Genomic DNA, 17609 nt, shown 5'->3' on the forward strand with positions numbered 1-17609 from the left:
TGTGTGTGTGTGTGGGGGGGGGGAATGGAATGGAATGGAAGCAGCACTGGCAGTCAGCCAGTTTGGACCAGTGCCAGTGTGACCAGTCGTGTTGTTCTCTAATTAACTCCTTTTCCCTTGCGCTGGTGCTTCTCACATACTCACACTCACATTCAAATACACACAGGCACATTAAGCCCAGCAGTTTCCCAGGAGCTCTGGGACACGGTGCATGCACGCACACAGACACACAGGTGTCCACACACACGACCAGTGCCATAAACAATGAAGAAGCTTCTTGTGATCGATTCTGTTGTCATGGGGTTTTTTTTCCGTAGTATTGATGCTTGTTAATTAGTGGTTTGTTAGCACAGATGGTGATTGTTACCCTCAAAATTATTTATTCCACTAACTTTTTGTTCTTAATCTCACAGTGGTCAATAATGCCAGTCATTAAAAAAAAAAATTCAGCACACTAATTTTCTGTACTTCTAGTCTTAGTTTAACTTTACATAAGAGATCATGTACGGCAATGTCACAAAATATACCCTCACAGGGCAATCAGACCATCCTGAAGGGAATATTTTGCAATAATGACTATCTAACTGTATATTATCTTGCTTTTTATACAGCTATTTACCTAATGAATGAATATATGGACTTGAAATATTGATTTTAATTTGAAGTATTATATTATATATTATATATTGTGAGAATAAATAAACTGTAGAGTGCTTTGAGAGCCATGAAACTAGCCCAGTATAGGAATCAGAATGAGCTTTATTCGCCAAGTGTGCACAAACACACAAGGGATTTGTTGTGGTAACCAGGACCTCTGGGTACATGCATACATAATGTACATATATAACACGAGAGAAAGAAGAACATTTAAATAAGTAAAATTTATGAAAAATAAAAATTATAATAAATTTAAAAAAAACAAAGTAACTTACATTAGATCCGACAGTTTATGTACAGATGTGTGCTTTATGTACTGTATATACAGCTGTATGAATAAAAATATACAGTTTAGCGTATTGGTTCTCAACCAAGGGGCCTCAAGATAACTTGATTTAAAATTAAAATAAAACAAGCATTAAAATAAGATAATAAAAAAAAAACTAAAATCAAGGTAATGTTTATTTCAATTCACCCCCTCAACAGTTTATTTTTCTTTGAAGAATATTTAAAGTGTAATTATGTAACAATCTTTTGATTCCTTAGGCATTTTTATTCTTTTTATGAAGATACATTTTTCTAGTTATTTGATCTAAAATATTTTATCAGGTAGAAATTGTAATATTCTACTGTAATAATCTACTTGTTGTGGACAGTGGGGGCCTTGGAGTCAAAAATGTTGAGAACAACTGGATTAGCGGCCCATGATACAAAAATATTTGACAGCAGAATGCCACGATTGACCAACCAGAATGAGGTTATTTTTAATAAGTGAATTTTGCAAAGATTGTAATGAAAATATGCCCACTAATATTTACACCTTAAGTTATTTTACGTTGCCTTATTTTTAAATTGCATTTTTGCCTTTCATCTGTGCTGTTAGCTAGAATTTTGAATGAGTACACCCACGAGTATAACACCGGGTGTGTATTATTTGCAAGGTCGCAGAGGTTACGAGCAACTAAAAGCATTTCCAAACTTTAGGTCAACAGTCAGTCCCTCTGCTGAGCCTCCAGGTTTTGGTATGACATGTAGCAGCTTTAACTGGGTTCAAATTCATAGCCCAGCTCTCCCTTCATTGCTTTTGACAAAACGAGTGATGTGTGTGTGTGTTTTCAGTCAAAAAGAATGTCACCCTGTCACTGGCTCATCTACCTCATATGTGAAACAAATCTTGGACATTGTTTGTATAAACACAAGAAAAGTGTATGCTTTTCTTTCTACTCCCAGTCTGAGAGTCAATTTTCTTGATTTGTTGGTCTGGTTTTGTTCTGAAAGAGCCGGTAAAAATGTCTTGATAGACGTGAAACATTTCAGTCGTGTGTGATCATTTATTGCATTGTGAAGAGCTCCCTCTACTGAAATCCTGGCGAGATACTTCTTTCAGCATGCACACTTAAAATACAGTGATGTATTGAGATCTAGATTAAAAGCATACAAATATTTTACTTTGTATTTCCTGCTTTCGATGAGGTCTGAAAAACAAATGTGTAAGTATGAAAAATGTTTTACACAAAAAATCTAAGTACGTGAATGCCATAAGTAATTCATAAGCTACTCAAACATATTTCATATGTTTCATATCATAAATATACATACTTTTGCCCATACTTGTCGAACCTGTAGTTGCTGAAGGATGAGTCTGGGTGTGATCACATAGTGTTACAGCAGCCTTGGGGGTTTGACTCTATAAGCAGCTTGTGTCATCCGAAACTACGAGGAATCATTGAGACGCTTCATGATGATCACACACGTGTGCTCAACTACTGAGTAGATCAGTAAGGAATGACAGACCAGACTGGCTTACGAATGACATAGATATGTGACTTGTGAGCACAGTGAGGTTTTAAACAATAAACGGTCCGTTTAATTGAGGCATTTAAAAGATTTTGTTACATTTATCATTATTATTATTAGTTTAGAAAAACAGCTTAAATGGAATTACTTATGAGTTATTATAATTATTATGTTCAGTTTAAAAGTCTGAGACCAGCGAAATGCTTATGTTTAACATTTTTCTAATGTAATACACAATTTGTATTTCACCTTATATCATTAACACAATAAATGTCATACGTAAAATTCATTATTTGGATTGTCTCCCTTTGTCCTTTAGCACTCGAGCAACATGAACTTCACAAGTTTGTTTAAAAATGTAAATTTCTATGCATTTTTTTCAAAATATTTTATCTTTCTGTTGTTGTTGTTGTTTTTTTCCAGATGTTAATTAGATTTTGAATCTCAGATTATCAGTGAAGTCAAAGACTTTTGGACATGACTGTATGTGATTTAACAAAATAGATTATGCTATATAATCAGTGATTTCAAATTGTGAATCATTCCAGTCACACCAAGATTTAGGTTCATCGGGGTCTTGTGAGACTACGTGCATCAGTGCTCTGCATTCCTGCAGTCATAATGCTGGGAATAGAACTAATATGAGCATAATGGACCACTCAAAGTTGAAGCATAGCTCTAATGTATTTTCCATCTGTTAATATTTAATGCAATGTTGTAGACGTCATTACACTTTTGACTAAATTACCCCTTTGCTGATCACCCTAGCTTAGTGATGACCTCTGCAACTGACAGTGTCACAATTACATCACCTCTTAATGAATCACTAATTTACTGTTATGGCTGCTGACACTTCAACTGAAGTGGGCAGAGTGTTGGATAGATAAAAGTAAGCAGTGTATGTAAAATAAGGAAAATCTCAAAAATAGAAATGCTATTTTAAAATGTTTCTTTAAATTACTTTTTTTTTTTTTAATCAGTTTGTTTTTAGAATGTTTAGAAATATTTTATATAATAGAAGTCCTGATTTATCCCAGAATGTTCTGTTGTCTGACTTATGCAACGTCTGTATTTAAATCTGCGTACATTAAGAGAAGCAGGATTCTCATGTTACACATTCTGTGCTTTGTTCTTAAGGGTTTACATTCTATCGCTCAACATCTTGCCAGTCAGTTGATCATATGTCATAGCTTGTGCATCGATATCTGCACAAACACATTAAACTCACACATATGTACAACCACTTAGCAAGGGTAGATTCGTTTAAATTAACTTTGATTCAAATGTCACCTTTGTTCTGCGATTATGAAAGCTGTCAGTGAACTATGGCTCTGTGTAGTAAATGCTACTCCATCTGAAAGCACGTGAAAATAAAGACATTTCCTGGGTTTCTTCTGCGAGGCGTATTTGGAGTTTCTGGGCGAGAGCGCCCTCTGGCCTTCGGATGGAGATTTACTGCTGATCACAGAACCGTGCTTCACTGAAAGATACGCATGACAATCGCAGCTTCTGCCTAATCGCGATTTATCGTCTTTGCGATTTAATTTCGATCAATCGTGCATCCTTAGCATGAAGCATATACAGAATTTGTCAGATATCATCTATGCAGGTGGCTTGACAGGCTTTACTGCATTTTAGAGCTTCATTCCCAATTAGAGATTTTTCTTTGTTTGCTCGTCATATTTCAAACAGAACATGTTGTATTTGTGCTGTAATCCTCGGAAATGTCACATATGGGTAAAAGCCTGTTGTGTCTTGTTCACACTTTAAACCCACTGTACCTTTTTCCGAGGTATTGATTGCATTGGTCCTTTAATATTGGTGACAGCTAATACACTCCTAAATGATCGGTTATTATCTCCGGGGCCTTGTTCCATGTGCCCTGCTGTTTTCAAAGGTCATCCCTCTGTCTTCCTGTATCGACCTGCTCGCCTGTTAACATAGCCTAAGGCTTATTGAAAGTGAAGGCTGAGGAGCATATTTCCATCATGTTGCAGTCTTTTCCTTCACGAGATGGCTTTTAAAAGGCTCTTTTGAGCATGTCCATTCAGAGAGAGGGGACAGGATGATAAAACATAATGGATATGCCAATAAAGGGAAAAGCGCCCTTAAAATGCATGTGGTTTTCCACTGGTGTGAGTGTATCAGCATCCAGCCTTAATATAATATATTTAACCATAGAAGGGGTGCACTGTATATGCTTGACATTCATAGCTTCATAACTGTAATAACTTAAAGCAAAATCCTCAAAATACTAACGAAGCATCTTCTTTTCATTTCACAGCTGTACGAACTGGACGATGATGAGAAAAGGAAGGAGTTTCTTGATGATCTCTTCAGTTTCATGCAAAAAAGAGGTGAGTTTTGTTATGTGCAGCTGTTCAGATCACAAATGTCAGAAGAAGAACACACCCTTTCACACTCACATTGCAAACCCATATGTTGCTTTTAGATTATAATGTTCAGATATGGCTAATTATAGGTCTTTCTGGAACAATTTTGGACATATTCCAGGTGAAATTGTATTTACTCATCTTCATAGAAAACTAAATAAGAAAATAAGCTTTTTAAAAAAAAATTTGAACTTCTTTCATAGGAACAATTAAAATAAGTAGGTTTGATTATAATTGTGTGCCACCTGTGTTTGAAAACAAAGCATCATGTCTAACCACCCATCTGCATTCTTGCCAACAATAGAAATGCAGGGTTTATTGTTTTGGTAAAGGCTGAGAATGTGTAGATACTATTGTGATAGGCTTTTTCAGGTTTCCTGTTTGAACCGTCCATTTGCCCCTGATGCTATCTGAAACAACGGCTTCTGCTGTTTGTTTTATAATTACTCTTAGATTATGTGAAAACATCCCTGAGGGGATGACCTTGCCACGGTAGGGAAGCCAGCATCCTGGTATTATGGCCGTGGCATAATGAATTTTCAGCTTTATTGAGGGAGGTACATCATCTGAGAAGTTTTTCCCACCGAGGTGTTTCAGCAGACATCAGAACGCCGATATTTTATAGAGGAACTTTAATGTCCTTGCATAATATGAGGAAGTTTGCAGCCTTTGATGACTTTCCAAGACAGGTCAGAGTTATTTTAAGTACACTGGACTGTTTTTGTTGTTTTGTGTGGCTCTGCTCTGTTTTGGTAATATGGTGTATTTTCACTATAATTTTGGTTTACATCCAAGTTGATTTTTTTCCTAAACAATTAAGAAATCTTGCAAAATTTCTAAATCCCTGGTAGCCATTCAGACAGGCACTCACTCTGGTAGCCCGAAATGAATTTAACTAGCCCCCCTGAAATGTCAATCAAAAACATTTTCTAAACACAAATATCGGCATATATCAAGGAAGGAGTTTTATTTCACTATTTACAGGATATCTGCGGGATTTTTAAAAATCAACTTAAGGCTTTTTATAACCCTTTTTAAGACCTGAACAAATAAAATTATCAACGTATTACCGGAATTACCGTATTAGGGAAAAGTCTATTGTAACATATTAAACCGTAAAATGACATGAAAATACAGGTTTTCACAAAAACAAGTCTTATAAAATTATAAACATCCCATTTCAGCCTTTAAACCATTTTTAAGAAAAGGGATGAGTCAAACATATAAATTATTATATTAATTTAAAATATATATCTTACTGACATTTGTGACTATTTCACATTTACAACTGCGTGTTTTCTGCGTAAAAACATGGGCCGATTTTCGCATTGGACTAAAACAGCAGACGGGCTTATTGAAAATGTGAATTCATTCTCTGCCACTAGATGGGGCTTTTGAAACAGCAGAAACAGAAAATATATCAGATTTTTTCTGAGAAAGAAGAATTGGGCAAGAAACACTCTCTTAATGAACAATGACCGATAATCATTCTGTCCTTCCTTACACATTACACTAAAAGTACTTGGCAGTATCTCAACAAAATCTATGTAAATGTATTGTGGGGTGTTGCTGACCTTGCCACCTGTTAGCAGTACAATATTATTACCAAATAGCTCACAACATTTTGACAGCTGACTATTCAGAGCTCATTTCATGCTTTTGTCAGTACATACTATACGTGACCCTGGATCACAAAACCAGTCATAAGGGTCCTTTTTTGAAATTGAGATTTATATATCATCTGAAAGCTGAATAAATAAGCTTATCTGAAAAAAAAATATTGAGAAAATCGCCTTTAAAGTTGTCCAAATGAAGTCCTTAGCGACGCATATTACTAATGATAAATAAACTTTTGATATATTTACGGTATGAAATTTACAAAATATCTTCATGGAAGATGATCTTTATTTAATATCCTAATGATTTTTGGCATAAAAGAAAAATCTATAATTTTGACCCATACAATGTATTGTTGGCTATTGCTACAAATATACTTGTGCGACTTATGACTGGTTTTGTGGTCCAGGGTCACATATATCAGTGCTGTAATGTAGTTACATACAAGTTTTGAAAGGGAGATTCTGTCTGTGTTTGAAAATGTACAGTATTAGATTACTTTAATTTCATATAATAAATAAGTATATTATTATATTAATGTTATTATTATATTATTAAATTAAAAATTGTATGAATTATTATATAATTTTATGCTGGTTCTCTTACAAAAAAAAGTGTCACATTAAAATTAATGTGAATTAATATTATTTAAAAAATGAAAATAAATTCATAAAGTAATATGCCTAAAATAACCATAAAATAATAAGGCAAGAATAAGGTCATAAAGTTAAGAATTAAGTATTTATAAAATATTAAAATATTTTTGTATAATTACAAGATTAAAGTCATAATATTTTGAAAATAAGGTCAAGATTTCTAGTAATATTATGAAAATGAAGTTGTAGCATTATTAATTATAATCTGCATATAATGTGATTAATTCAATTAAAAAAATTCTTTATTCCACATAATTTGTGCTACATTATACACAGTATGTTATGTATGGTATGGAAAGCTTCTTTTCTCAAGCTTTCCATACCAGTGACACATTTTTTGTAATACATTTGTTTATACATCATGTGTGGCCATTGAAAATGAAGTTGTAGCATTATTAATTATAATCTGCATATAATGTGATTAATTCAATTAAAAAAATTCTTTATTCCACATAATTTGTGCTACATTATACACAGTATGTTATGTATGGTATGGAAAGCTTATTTTCTCAAGCTTTCCATACCAGTGACACATTTTTTTGTAATACATTTGTTTAAACATCATGTGTGGCCATTTTTGACTAGTCAAACCATCTTTGCAACAGATTGTGGTGTTTTAAGCAGAACTCCACCTTGGTGGTTTGGTTTAGTGTTTGAGGCAGTTACAGGTCACAGGATATCTGATTTATTTTCCCTGAGAGGCAACAGATGACAGAGAGGGCTGAGTTGTCATTTAGCTCTTTCTCATCTGTGATGACAGGAATGTAGGGCAGGTTTTAATCGCGGTTCATGCTGTTGTTATAGCGCCATGGGCTAATCTATGCAAGACAGCCAGCGAGGAGACACCCAGTCTGGTGATGCTATGACATAAAAATGCCTGAATGCAGTGAAGTGAAGCTCTTCCCGTCAGCTCAGGCATGAGATCAAATATAATTAAATCCCCGCTGCCTCTGTTCTTATGCTTGATGTCTAAATCTGTATTGACTTCATCGCTCGGAAAATCAGAACACCCAGTGCACTCATCAAGAGTTCACTTACATTTATACAGTTTGGATTGAAGACACAAATGTTTAAAAGATATTTTATGCAAACATATATTTAGCTATCAGTAATGAACATTAAATGAAAACCCCTGTTGTTTTAGAATAAAGGCTTTTTACATTATGTCTGTTAAGGATTTTCCTGTCATACATGAGTCTTTCAGCACATAATCCAGGTTACCTGCCGTACTTGTTTTACTGTTGTGTTGTCAATCATGTCTCCATGGTGTTAAATGACCAAGTGGCATTTATAGCTGTGTTATCATACTGTGTAACTGACAGCATGAATAGAATGGGAACTCCCATTTAACTTCCACCATATTAAGTTTTGTCATTCAATATGGTGGTTCATGAGTGACAGTTGGAACTGTTCATCACTAGGAACAAGACTACGAGACAGAGGATTCACATTACCTTCCACCGAGACATGCTCAGTTAGGACACTTAACAAATTTAGTGGGGAAACAATTGTCATTTAGAAATTGCAAGTAAATTTCACAAATAGTTACAAAGAAGAAGCAAGTACCACATTGAAAGACTGAAATAGTATTTTTATTTTTTTTTGTAAAACATACTCCAGTAATCTTTATTTATAGTTTTGAAAAATATTTTTTTCTGTGTAGATGCTAATAGACAGAGGCAGTTCTGGGGTCACTGTATCTGGGGTTTGTTAGAAATTTCTGAAGTATAGAGAAAAATTGTGCCTCTGAAAGTCTACACCTATCATCTGAACATAGATTTTGCCTGTGGTTGTGTAGATTTTGCCTGTGGACGTTTTGTCAGTGACTGGGGTAATATTCCTCACATCAGATTCCACGTTCTTGTAACACATGGTTGCTGCAGGTCCATTTTCCTTCACTTAGCAATATCAGACATCTATGTAGGCTTCAACAGTGACAGGTGATAATTTGATAATCCCGTTTTTTTCATACTAGAGCGAAACTATTTGCTCCTGTGAGATCTTGAAACGTGCTGCCCCCACTGAAATAAGGGTGTTCATAGAAGCACACCGTTAGTGGTTTTTCTTGTTTGAAACTTGGTAAGGATCATTTTACAAATGGCATGCTGCATATTATAAATGAGATTTCAAGACATATTTGGATTGAATAAGATTAATACCATATTGCAATTTGAGATGGAAGCACAAACAGCTGATATCATGTTACAGCTCTTATTAAAAGCTGCACTTGCTGAGAGTGTTTTCCCGAACTTTATTATTGCAGCTCTTTGACAACAGATATTTGCTCCCTTGCAAATACTATCTGTACTACTGCACTGCTTTATTAGACAGGTTTTGTTGTGTTTAAGATTTTATGGAGTAACTGTAAATTATTTTAGAGTGTTTTTCACAAATAGGGGTTGTTATTGCAGAGGGTTGGTTACATGTTGATATAAATGTCTTCATAAAAATAATAATTACGAATAAAATAAATATATAAAATTAAAAATGAACACATGGGAAAATAAATTAATTGTTTTTCCAGATGGTAACATGTAGATGTTCTGAAATACATTATAAATTATGATAGATTAGAATAACATAAATATCTGTGGGTGACAGTTTTATGATTATGCTTTAAAATGTTTTGTCAAATAATGTATGGTAACATTTAAATGTACTGTTTTTATTATTTAATGTAACAATTGTAATTGTGTACATTTTTTCAATTATTTTTTTATCACCAAGGGTTTTCGCAACTTGAGAAAATTTGCAATTTGCTGCTAGATCTGCAACTGCACATATCCATTTTATTGTCTTCAGTTCTTTCTTAAATTTACATATTAACTGAACACCTGATGTTAGGTGATCAGTAGTCTTATTTTGATATGTTTGACATGAGTAAGATGAATGACAGGATGCAAACCATCCACCTGCCGTTATTTTGGTAGGTAAATTTAAGCAGTACACTATAATAGAGGAAAGGTCAATGATCATTGATACCAAGTTCATATTTAGAACTTTGACAAGTATTGGTTACACTGCAATCTGAGCTTCAACCTAGTGAAGATTTCAGAATGCAATTAGGACACACTTTCTTATATGTATTTTGAACTGCAGTGTGTTTTCCATGTATCTCTGAAAATAAATGTCATATTTGGTGACTGGCACAAAATGTTGTACACATATCTATAATGCAAGATTTTTGAGTTTTAATATTTGGCTTTGTGTATTTAATTTTTTCCCCCTAACAAATCTTAAAGCAATAGTTCACCTCAAAATGAAAAATCATTTACCATAATTTACCCTCATGTTGTTCTTCGATTGAGAACAAAAAGAGAAGTTTGAAAGTTCCAGTCTTCGTACTTTCAGAGGCTCAGTTTTTCTCTATACTTCAGACACAGGCTCACAAACCCCAGAACCGCCCTCTGTCTATTAGCATCTACACAGTAAAAAATTATCTTTCAGAACTGTAAATAAAGATTACTGGAGTAATTTTTACAAGAAAATACTATTTCAGTCTTTCAATGTGGTATGCTTCTTCTTTGTAACTATTTGTGAAATTTACTTGCAATTTCTAAATGACAATTGTTTCACCACCAAATTTAAGTGTCCTAACTGAGCATGCATTGCTGGAAGGTACCTTTTTTATTATATATTGTAATAACTACATTTTTCATTTTATTTTTATCACTAAAGACTTCCTCAACTTGAGAACATTTGCAATTTGCTGGTAGATCTGCATGATTCACAAAAATAAGTGATAGTTCATTTCGGATAGACGCAATGCAAAATGTTCCCCTCCCAGAATGACGTTCCACATCAGTTCAGTCACAGGATCAAATAACAGCTTGACGATAGTAAGAAAATGAAAACTTTGGCTGAAATCTTCTCAGATTCACTATGTGTCCAGAACACATTAAAAAGCAATACACGAAAGGTTCTCCCCCGCTGTGAGGGAATCTGTGCCAGGACTGTTGTCCCCTGTAGGCCTGCCCTGAGACCAGAGGTCACTGGCCTTCCCAGTGTCCCCTGAACCTTGCCATCATCAATCATAACCTGTCAAATGTGAATCGTTTGTCGCAAGCCCATCTGTGTACTGAGATGGCCGTATCTTTTTTCACATCAAAATGGCTGCCTCTATTTCACAGCTCAACACAAACAGTCCTGTGTTTAACTCCACTCATGGAAGAATGTAGATGAAATTTCCTGCTCCCCCAGAGAGCTTTATATAGAGAGAAGTATTTATGACCAGCTGTTTGAGACCTGTAAATGAAACGTGTACTGCAAATTATACCTCTGTCAAAGCAGAGATATCATGTGATTCCAAGAAAGTTTCAGAATCATGGACAGTTGTTTGGTGAAAACTTTCTTTGTTTGACTCTGGCTATACTATGGTGGTCTCATTATTTGAAGAGAAATGAGATTTAAACAACTGATGTAAATCACCTAATTGTATCCTTTTCTTTTGAGATGACTTGATGGCTGAAGAATAAATATGTCCATCGTGGAAGAGACTTTAGAGTCATGGGCTCATTTACGACCACTAATCTTTAAGCAATAGGAACAATGCAAGTGTTATTGTCTATTGTAAACTGATAAATTCCCACTTTGATTCATGATTCCCACAGGAAGGCAACAATAAATTGATCACATCTTAGGGCACCATCAGCACTTTCTTTTGAATAAATCAATAATTGACACTTTTATAATTACCTGAAATACTAATGAAGAGAATGAAAGACCATGAGCGGCCTCGAAGAATGAGTCTTTTAGTTTCTGCTGTATTTTCAGTTCTAATTTCCCTCTGTTCCATAGGATGGAATTCAGGCTAATAGCACTCCCAAAGCACACCCCTGAAGTGTGTGGAAATGCCATTCTGCTAAGATTTAAAAAAAGAATAAAAGTATAGATTTTGATTATGCTAATTTACTACATTTGGCTGCTCCACAAAGTGCTTCTTTTCAGTTGTTTTTTAAACATGCACTAAATGTATGTCTTTGACTATTGTGCTGCATCTCTTTTTCAGCGTTGGTTATTTAAAAACAAAAAACAAAATGTTTTACGGTGTATAGAATTAGTGGTCGACCGATGTTGGTTTTTTGACTGCCGATGCCGATATCTTGGAAAGCCGGGTGGCCGATATAATTGTATTTATTTTAATTAATATTTCATTTGAAATCATTTGAAAATGGATTAAAAAATTATTTTGTAAAATAAACATACTTATACTTTAGATGACAAAGTATTTTCCACAAATAAATAAATATTTTTTATAATTTTATAATTAAAAAACTAATAAAACTGTAAAAAAAAAAATTATTCAACTGTAACCACTCAGTATTCTGGGAAGTTTGTGTGCATTGGGAATCATATTTTTTCAAATAAAGCCAAGGTAACACTCATAACACACATCATACATACAGAACACAGTGAAAATGACATGAATATGACAGTGGGCAAGTGCAGCATAATTTGAAATCACGAATTTATGTTTAAAGCATTTAATTTGCACGGACCGAAAGTCACGCAGAGAACACACAGAGAACACGCGATCATGCGGGTCACATGCACACTTCACAAGATCTCACAACTGGATTCGACTAAGTTTGCAAGGTTTGTGAAATTAAATTTTCATTAGCCATTCAAAGATTTGATTAAAAGATGTAAATGAGTATTTGCTGAATGCTGACGGCAAATGAGGAAGTATTATAATGTTTGCCTTTATATTACTAATAATATAAAAGCAATCATTATAATACTTTTTGTATACATTTTAATTCCTTTGTTTAACAGTTCTATCGGATTATTAGACAGACTTCTATCCGTATTAGACAGAACTGAACGATGACAGCGAACAGGGAGAATGTGAGCACTGTGTGCTCAGGCGCTGCCGCACTCAGCGCCGTCAAAATAAAAGTCCCGCCTCGAACGCATCGGCCAAACAGAAAAACTTATCGGCCGATGCCGATATTTTAAAAATGCCATATATCGGCCTTGGCGATAGAACATCATCACTGACTTCAGTCTAGTGCGAGTTTATGCACTTTAAAAACACTCCCATTATAATCAGTGAAGCGTCTACACTGTATGATGAATAAATCTCTTATACTTACATCACACGTACATCTGCACTTTGTTGTTTATGATGAGAGAATTTGCGAGAGAGCAGAATTCAGTCAGCGAGCACGAGCACTGAACAACAAAACTCCGCTGTTTCTGCGATGACTCATCTGAATGCTTCTGATTGGCCTTTGTATTCATAAACTCAAAGGAATCGTATGTGATTGGTTATAACGTGCACCACTGTAAAAACACAGAAAAAGAAATATGATGGAACAAATAAGCCCTAATATTAATTAGGTAATATTACTAGCCTGATAATAATAATAATAATCGTCTAGTTATGGTCAAAGACTTCAGCCTCGTTGATACACAGTACTATCGTCTATCGGCACTAGAGCCCGACCGATATATCGTTTTGCCGATTTTATCGGTCGCAGATATATTGGTATCGGCAAATATGCCGCCGATATGCCACCGATATGAAATTTTTTTTTACAGAACCTAAAACAGATAAAATGCTTGTAAATTATGTAATTACGTAGTTTGTCCAGCATTACCATACCATTGAAACTTTGAACGGCCATATCTCCGTAACGGCGCAGCGGATCCGCACCAAATTCGGGGTATCCCTTTAGCTCGAGGAACCTTCTCAAACGCTGAGTGTACGTCTCGAGGAGACGTACCCCTGCATCGATAGCCCCTGGGGTCCGGGAGTTACGGGCGATTAAATTAAAGTGCGCGAGACGTGAATTTAAATTGTATTTATTTACAGAGGTATATTATGTCACACTTCACACTTCTCTAGTAAGTTTCGTCTGTGTGTGAAGACAGTAGCGCAAATCTGTGAATGAATGTTCCGAAGTGAAATAAACTTCATATCCGCAATAAAGTTGAATGGAATTGAATTGAAATAAAGTTGAATAAACTTCAACTTTACTCTTCAGTGCATTGGTGTCAGACTCATTTTGGATAATAAAGTTTATTGTTAAATTGTTAAATGCCCTGCCTCCATTACATATCTTTGTCACGTCATTATAAGTGTTTGATCACCACATTTGAGTGGTCATTGCAAAAAATGTGTTTGTATATATATTCTGTTTATGTATATACTGTATTCTATATATAGTACCAGTCAAAAGTTTGGACACACGAATGGGAAAGTGTCCAAACTTTTTACTGGTACTGTACTATTATATACACAAAGAATATTGTGTATATAAATACACGGTATTAAATACTTTTTATATACTTAGTAATAAATACTTTTTTTACTCCCTAATATCGGTATCGGCCCCCAAAAAAACCATTCGGTCGGTCTCTCACACCTGTCTTTTTCAGCTAAATGTTTATACTTGTACTCCACTTTCAACCCAGGCAGAGATTGAATTTTTTTTTGTTAAATGGAAAGCATGTAGGCAAACCTGTTACTAGCTCCTTAGGAAGAGTTGCCTTTGTAGCATATCTTAAATGTCACTTTGGATAAAAGCATCTGCCAAATGAATAAATGTAATGTAAAGCTACCTAGTGTTCCTGACAAACACATCATAGAGGACTTACTCAGGCTTGTTGGTCAGTGCAATTTGCCTGTTTTATACACATGGATAAAGTTTTTTTCTAGCGTTGTGTTTACAAATTAGCCCTTCATTTCATGCTTCGGAAGACCAAGCAATCGCAGGCACATTGTCCTTCCATTATCTGGCTGAAGTGAATGATTAAAACGCAGACTGCTGATGAAGGCAGCCACATAGATGATTGGCCCCAACACCAGCTTATTCCCTTCAGCACATTTTCAATTAAACCTTTTTAGCCAGTGAGCAATTAACAGCAGACAGCTATGTGAGCTCGGCGAAACGTGTTTCTCTGCACTCCACAATCACTCATTGTCATAATGATGCATGACCAGATCAAATTGTTTGGGATGACAAAAGCTCGTACTGGCCTTTATTCACTGCATCTTATTCAGGGAACTAGAGGAGATGAATACATCAGCTCAGAAATCGAGCGCTTGTAAATCTTGTTTTAAAGATGCTTATCCAGGTTCAGATTCAGTCCAAAGGTGGCTTTTGTAGAGTCAGGTTTTATTTATTTGCTCCAGCCTCATTTCGCTTGGCCTTTTGTGCATGGGAATAAATAATTATTTGTGCATTATTGTGTTTTAACTTTGTACATTATAAGGTATGTTAAGTAAGGAGTATGTTAGGAGGGAAGGTTTTGCAAGTGATGCCCGGAGGGAATATTTGCACAATATTTGCTTTTAATGACCCTAAAAGTTTGATTAAAACAGGAATATGTTATATTGGGAAGATGAAAACGCTAAACTTGAAGGTTTAAGGTATTAACCTGACAAAATTATATGGAAAGGCAAGCGACGTTTACTATGCAAAAAAAAATGCATTGAAAAACAAAAAGCTCACAGGAAATAAGCATAGACTGATTACAGTACAATCAGTTATTAATAGAGATATTTTGTTAGTTCTCGCTTGTTTTTGATTACAGGAGACATTTTCTCACAATTGCAAATCTCATCAGCATTCACACAATGAGGTGATTTTCAATCTACTGTAAAAATGCTAACTAGTCTTCTTTGACTGGCCAATTCTGCATAGTACCTGTTTCACAGTGTTATGCAATAAATCTACGGACATTCAGATTCAGCAAATAAGCAATATCCAAAGTCAATTGACCAGATTTAGCCATTTTGATAATATCCTCCTTGGTTGCAGAGGACATCTCCTTCCTCTTTGCCATTTTCACTAAAACCCACAAAATTATGTCTAATAAAATGGCTAACACCTGCTATTTGATTTGATTCAATTATAGGCTGGGGTTAATAAGCTTTGTATGTCAGCTTGGTCAAAAACAATGACCAAGAACAATGACTTTGACATGTTTCATTGCGTTATCACAAATGAAAGAGTGGACATTAGTTTTACACTCCCAGCACAACTATGCAATATGCATACAAAAAAGAGTGATTATATAGGCCTGACATCGTTTTGGCTTATATGCAGGGCTGGTGAGTACATTTCGAGGGGGGATGGCGTTACACTTTCCACTGCTTAGGTTTTTTTGGAAATTAAAGTGATTTCCATATTTTATCCATTCAATAGCCTACGAAATCAATCCCAGTTCTGCACATAAACGTAGCGCAATATATAATAAAAACGTAGCAGGATATTTGTGTCTATGGCTAGCTGTGCAATGCCGTCTTTTGTGATTGGCCATAATACCTGCAGACTGCAGCCAATGAAAATGCTTTTTTATCGCTGCACTTCTCACAGTACAGGTCGTGAAAGCAGACTGCGGTTTTTGTTCAGTGCTGAGTCATTCAAGCTCAGATCCTCTCATTATAACAAACAAAGTGTAGACACGATGTAAATAATAGATTCAGTGTGCAGTGTAGAGAGCTTCATTAATTATAACGGAAGTTTGTGAGATCGCGATGAACTAAGACGAGTGACAGCTTTTTAATGTTTATGAAGTTTGCAAATGTGACATTGAATTTATACAGCAGTTTTATACATTTTTGATATTATACAAAAGTTAATATTAAGTGAACACCATTGCCTGATTGTGCTCTATTTCGTCAAAAACTGAATGAATAAATCTGCGTTTTTGAACCTGCAAATTACTTTAAGGAGTCAAATATCGCCTCATTTATAGTTAAATAAACTATAAACTATTATTATTAAACTAAATAAATTATTAAATATAATCTACAAATCATGCAATACTGTACCACTAAATAATAAGTGTTTTTATGGAGGGCTTAGCTAATTAGGCCAATTAGAGACAATTACTAGTCATTCTCTTTTTTTATTAAATCATTCTTTGACTTTTTTTTAATTAAACACAAGGGGTCATTAATGATGCTTACATTATAATGTGCAAATTCACACACAGTGTATCTTTAATATGGCCAGAATTGCAGGGTGACTGTCTTGATATCCAAGAAGGTTTAGAGAAAATACGAAATAAGTTTAATGTTGTTTTAGATTATAAATTTTTTTATAATTAAATAAATAAATTGTTTGCCAACCACAGTGTGTTCTACGCCTAAGATTAATTTTATTTAAATTCATTATTTTTTAATACATTTCAGAGTGTTATTTTTAAAGTCGGCATGAAATCAAAATTGAAAATTCTTATTTTTTAAAGGGGTCGTATGATGTTGCTAAAAAGAATATTATTTTGTGTATTTTTTGTAATGAAATGTGTTTATGTGGTTTAAGGTTCAAAAAACACATTATTTTCCACATACTGTACATTATTGTCAAATATAAAAAGTTTAAATATAAAAAACGTACTTACAATCGGTGTGTCAGAACAGCCGGCATTGTAGTCTACTCTACCAGGATCAGTAAACAGTCCTCCATAAAATGTGCTGCACACATCTGAATATTTGGGTTGAAGTGTTCTGGAACAGTGTTGTAAATACAACTTA

General features: G+C 34.7%; 1 protein-coding gene across 1 annotated transcript in view; it reads left to right on the forward strand.

The window, feature by feature from the left end:
- Positions 1-17609, forward strand: part of LOC107708619 (AT-rich interactive domain-containing protein 3A-like) — a 102912-nt gene that overhangs the window by 64250 nt on the left and 21053 nt on the right. Inside the window, exon 4 of the mRNA XM_016512898.1 lies at positions 4739-4811. Coding sequence (XP_016368384.1) covers positions 4739-4811 — 73 coding nt within the window. The remainder of the gene's footprint in view (positions 1-4738; positions 4812-17609) is intronic.

Source organism: Sinocyclocheilus rhinocerous, unplaced genomic scaffold (genome assembly GCF_001515625.1).
Source record: "Sinocyclocheilus rhinocerous isolate Xijiao unplaced genomic scaffold, SAMN03320098_v1.1 scaffold1858, whole genome shotgun sequence".
In the NCBI taxonomy this organism is placed as follows: Eukaryota; Metazoa; Chordata; class Actinopteri; order Cypriniformes; family Cyprinidae; genus Sinocyclocheilus; species Sinocyclocheilus rhinocerous.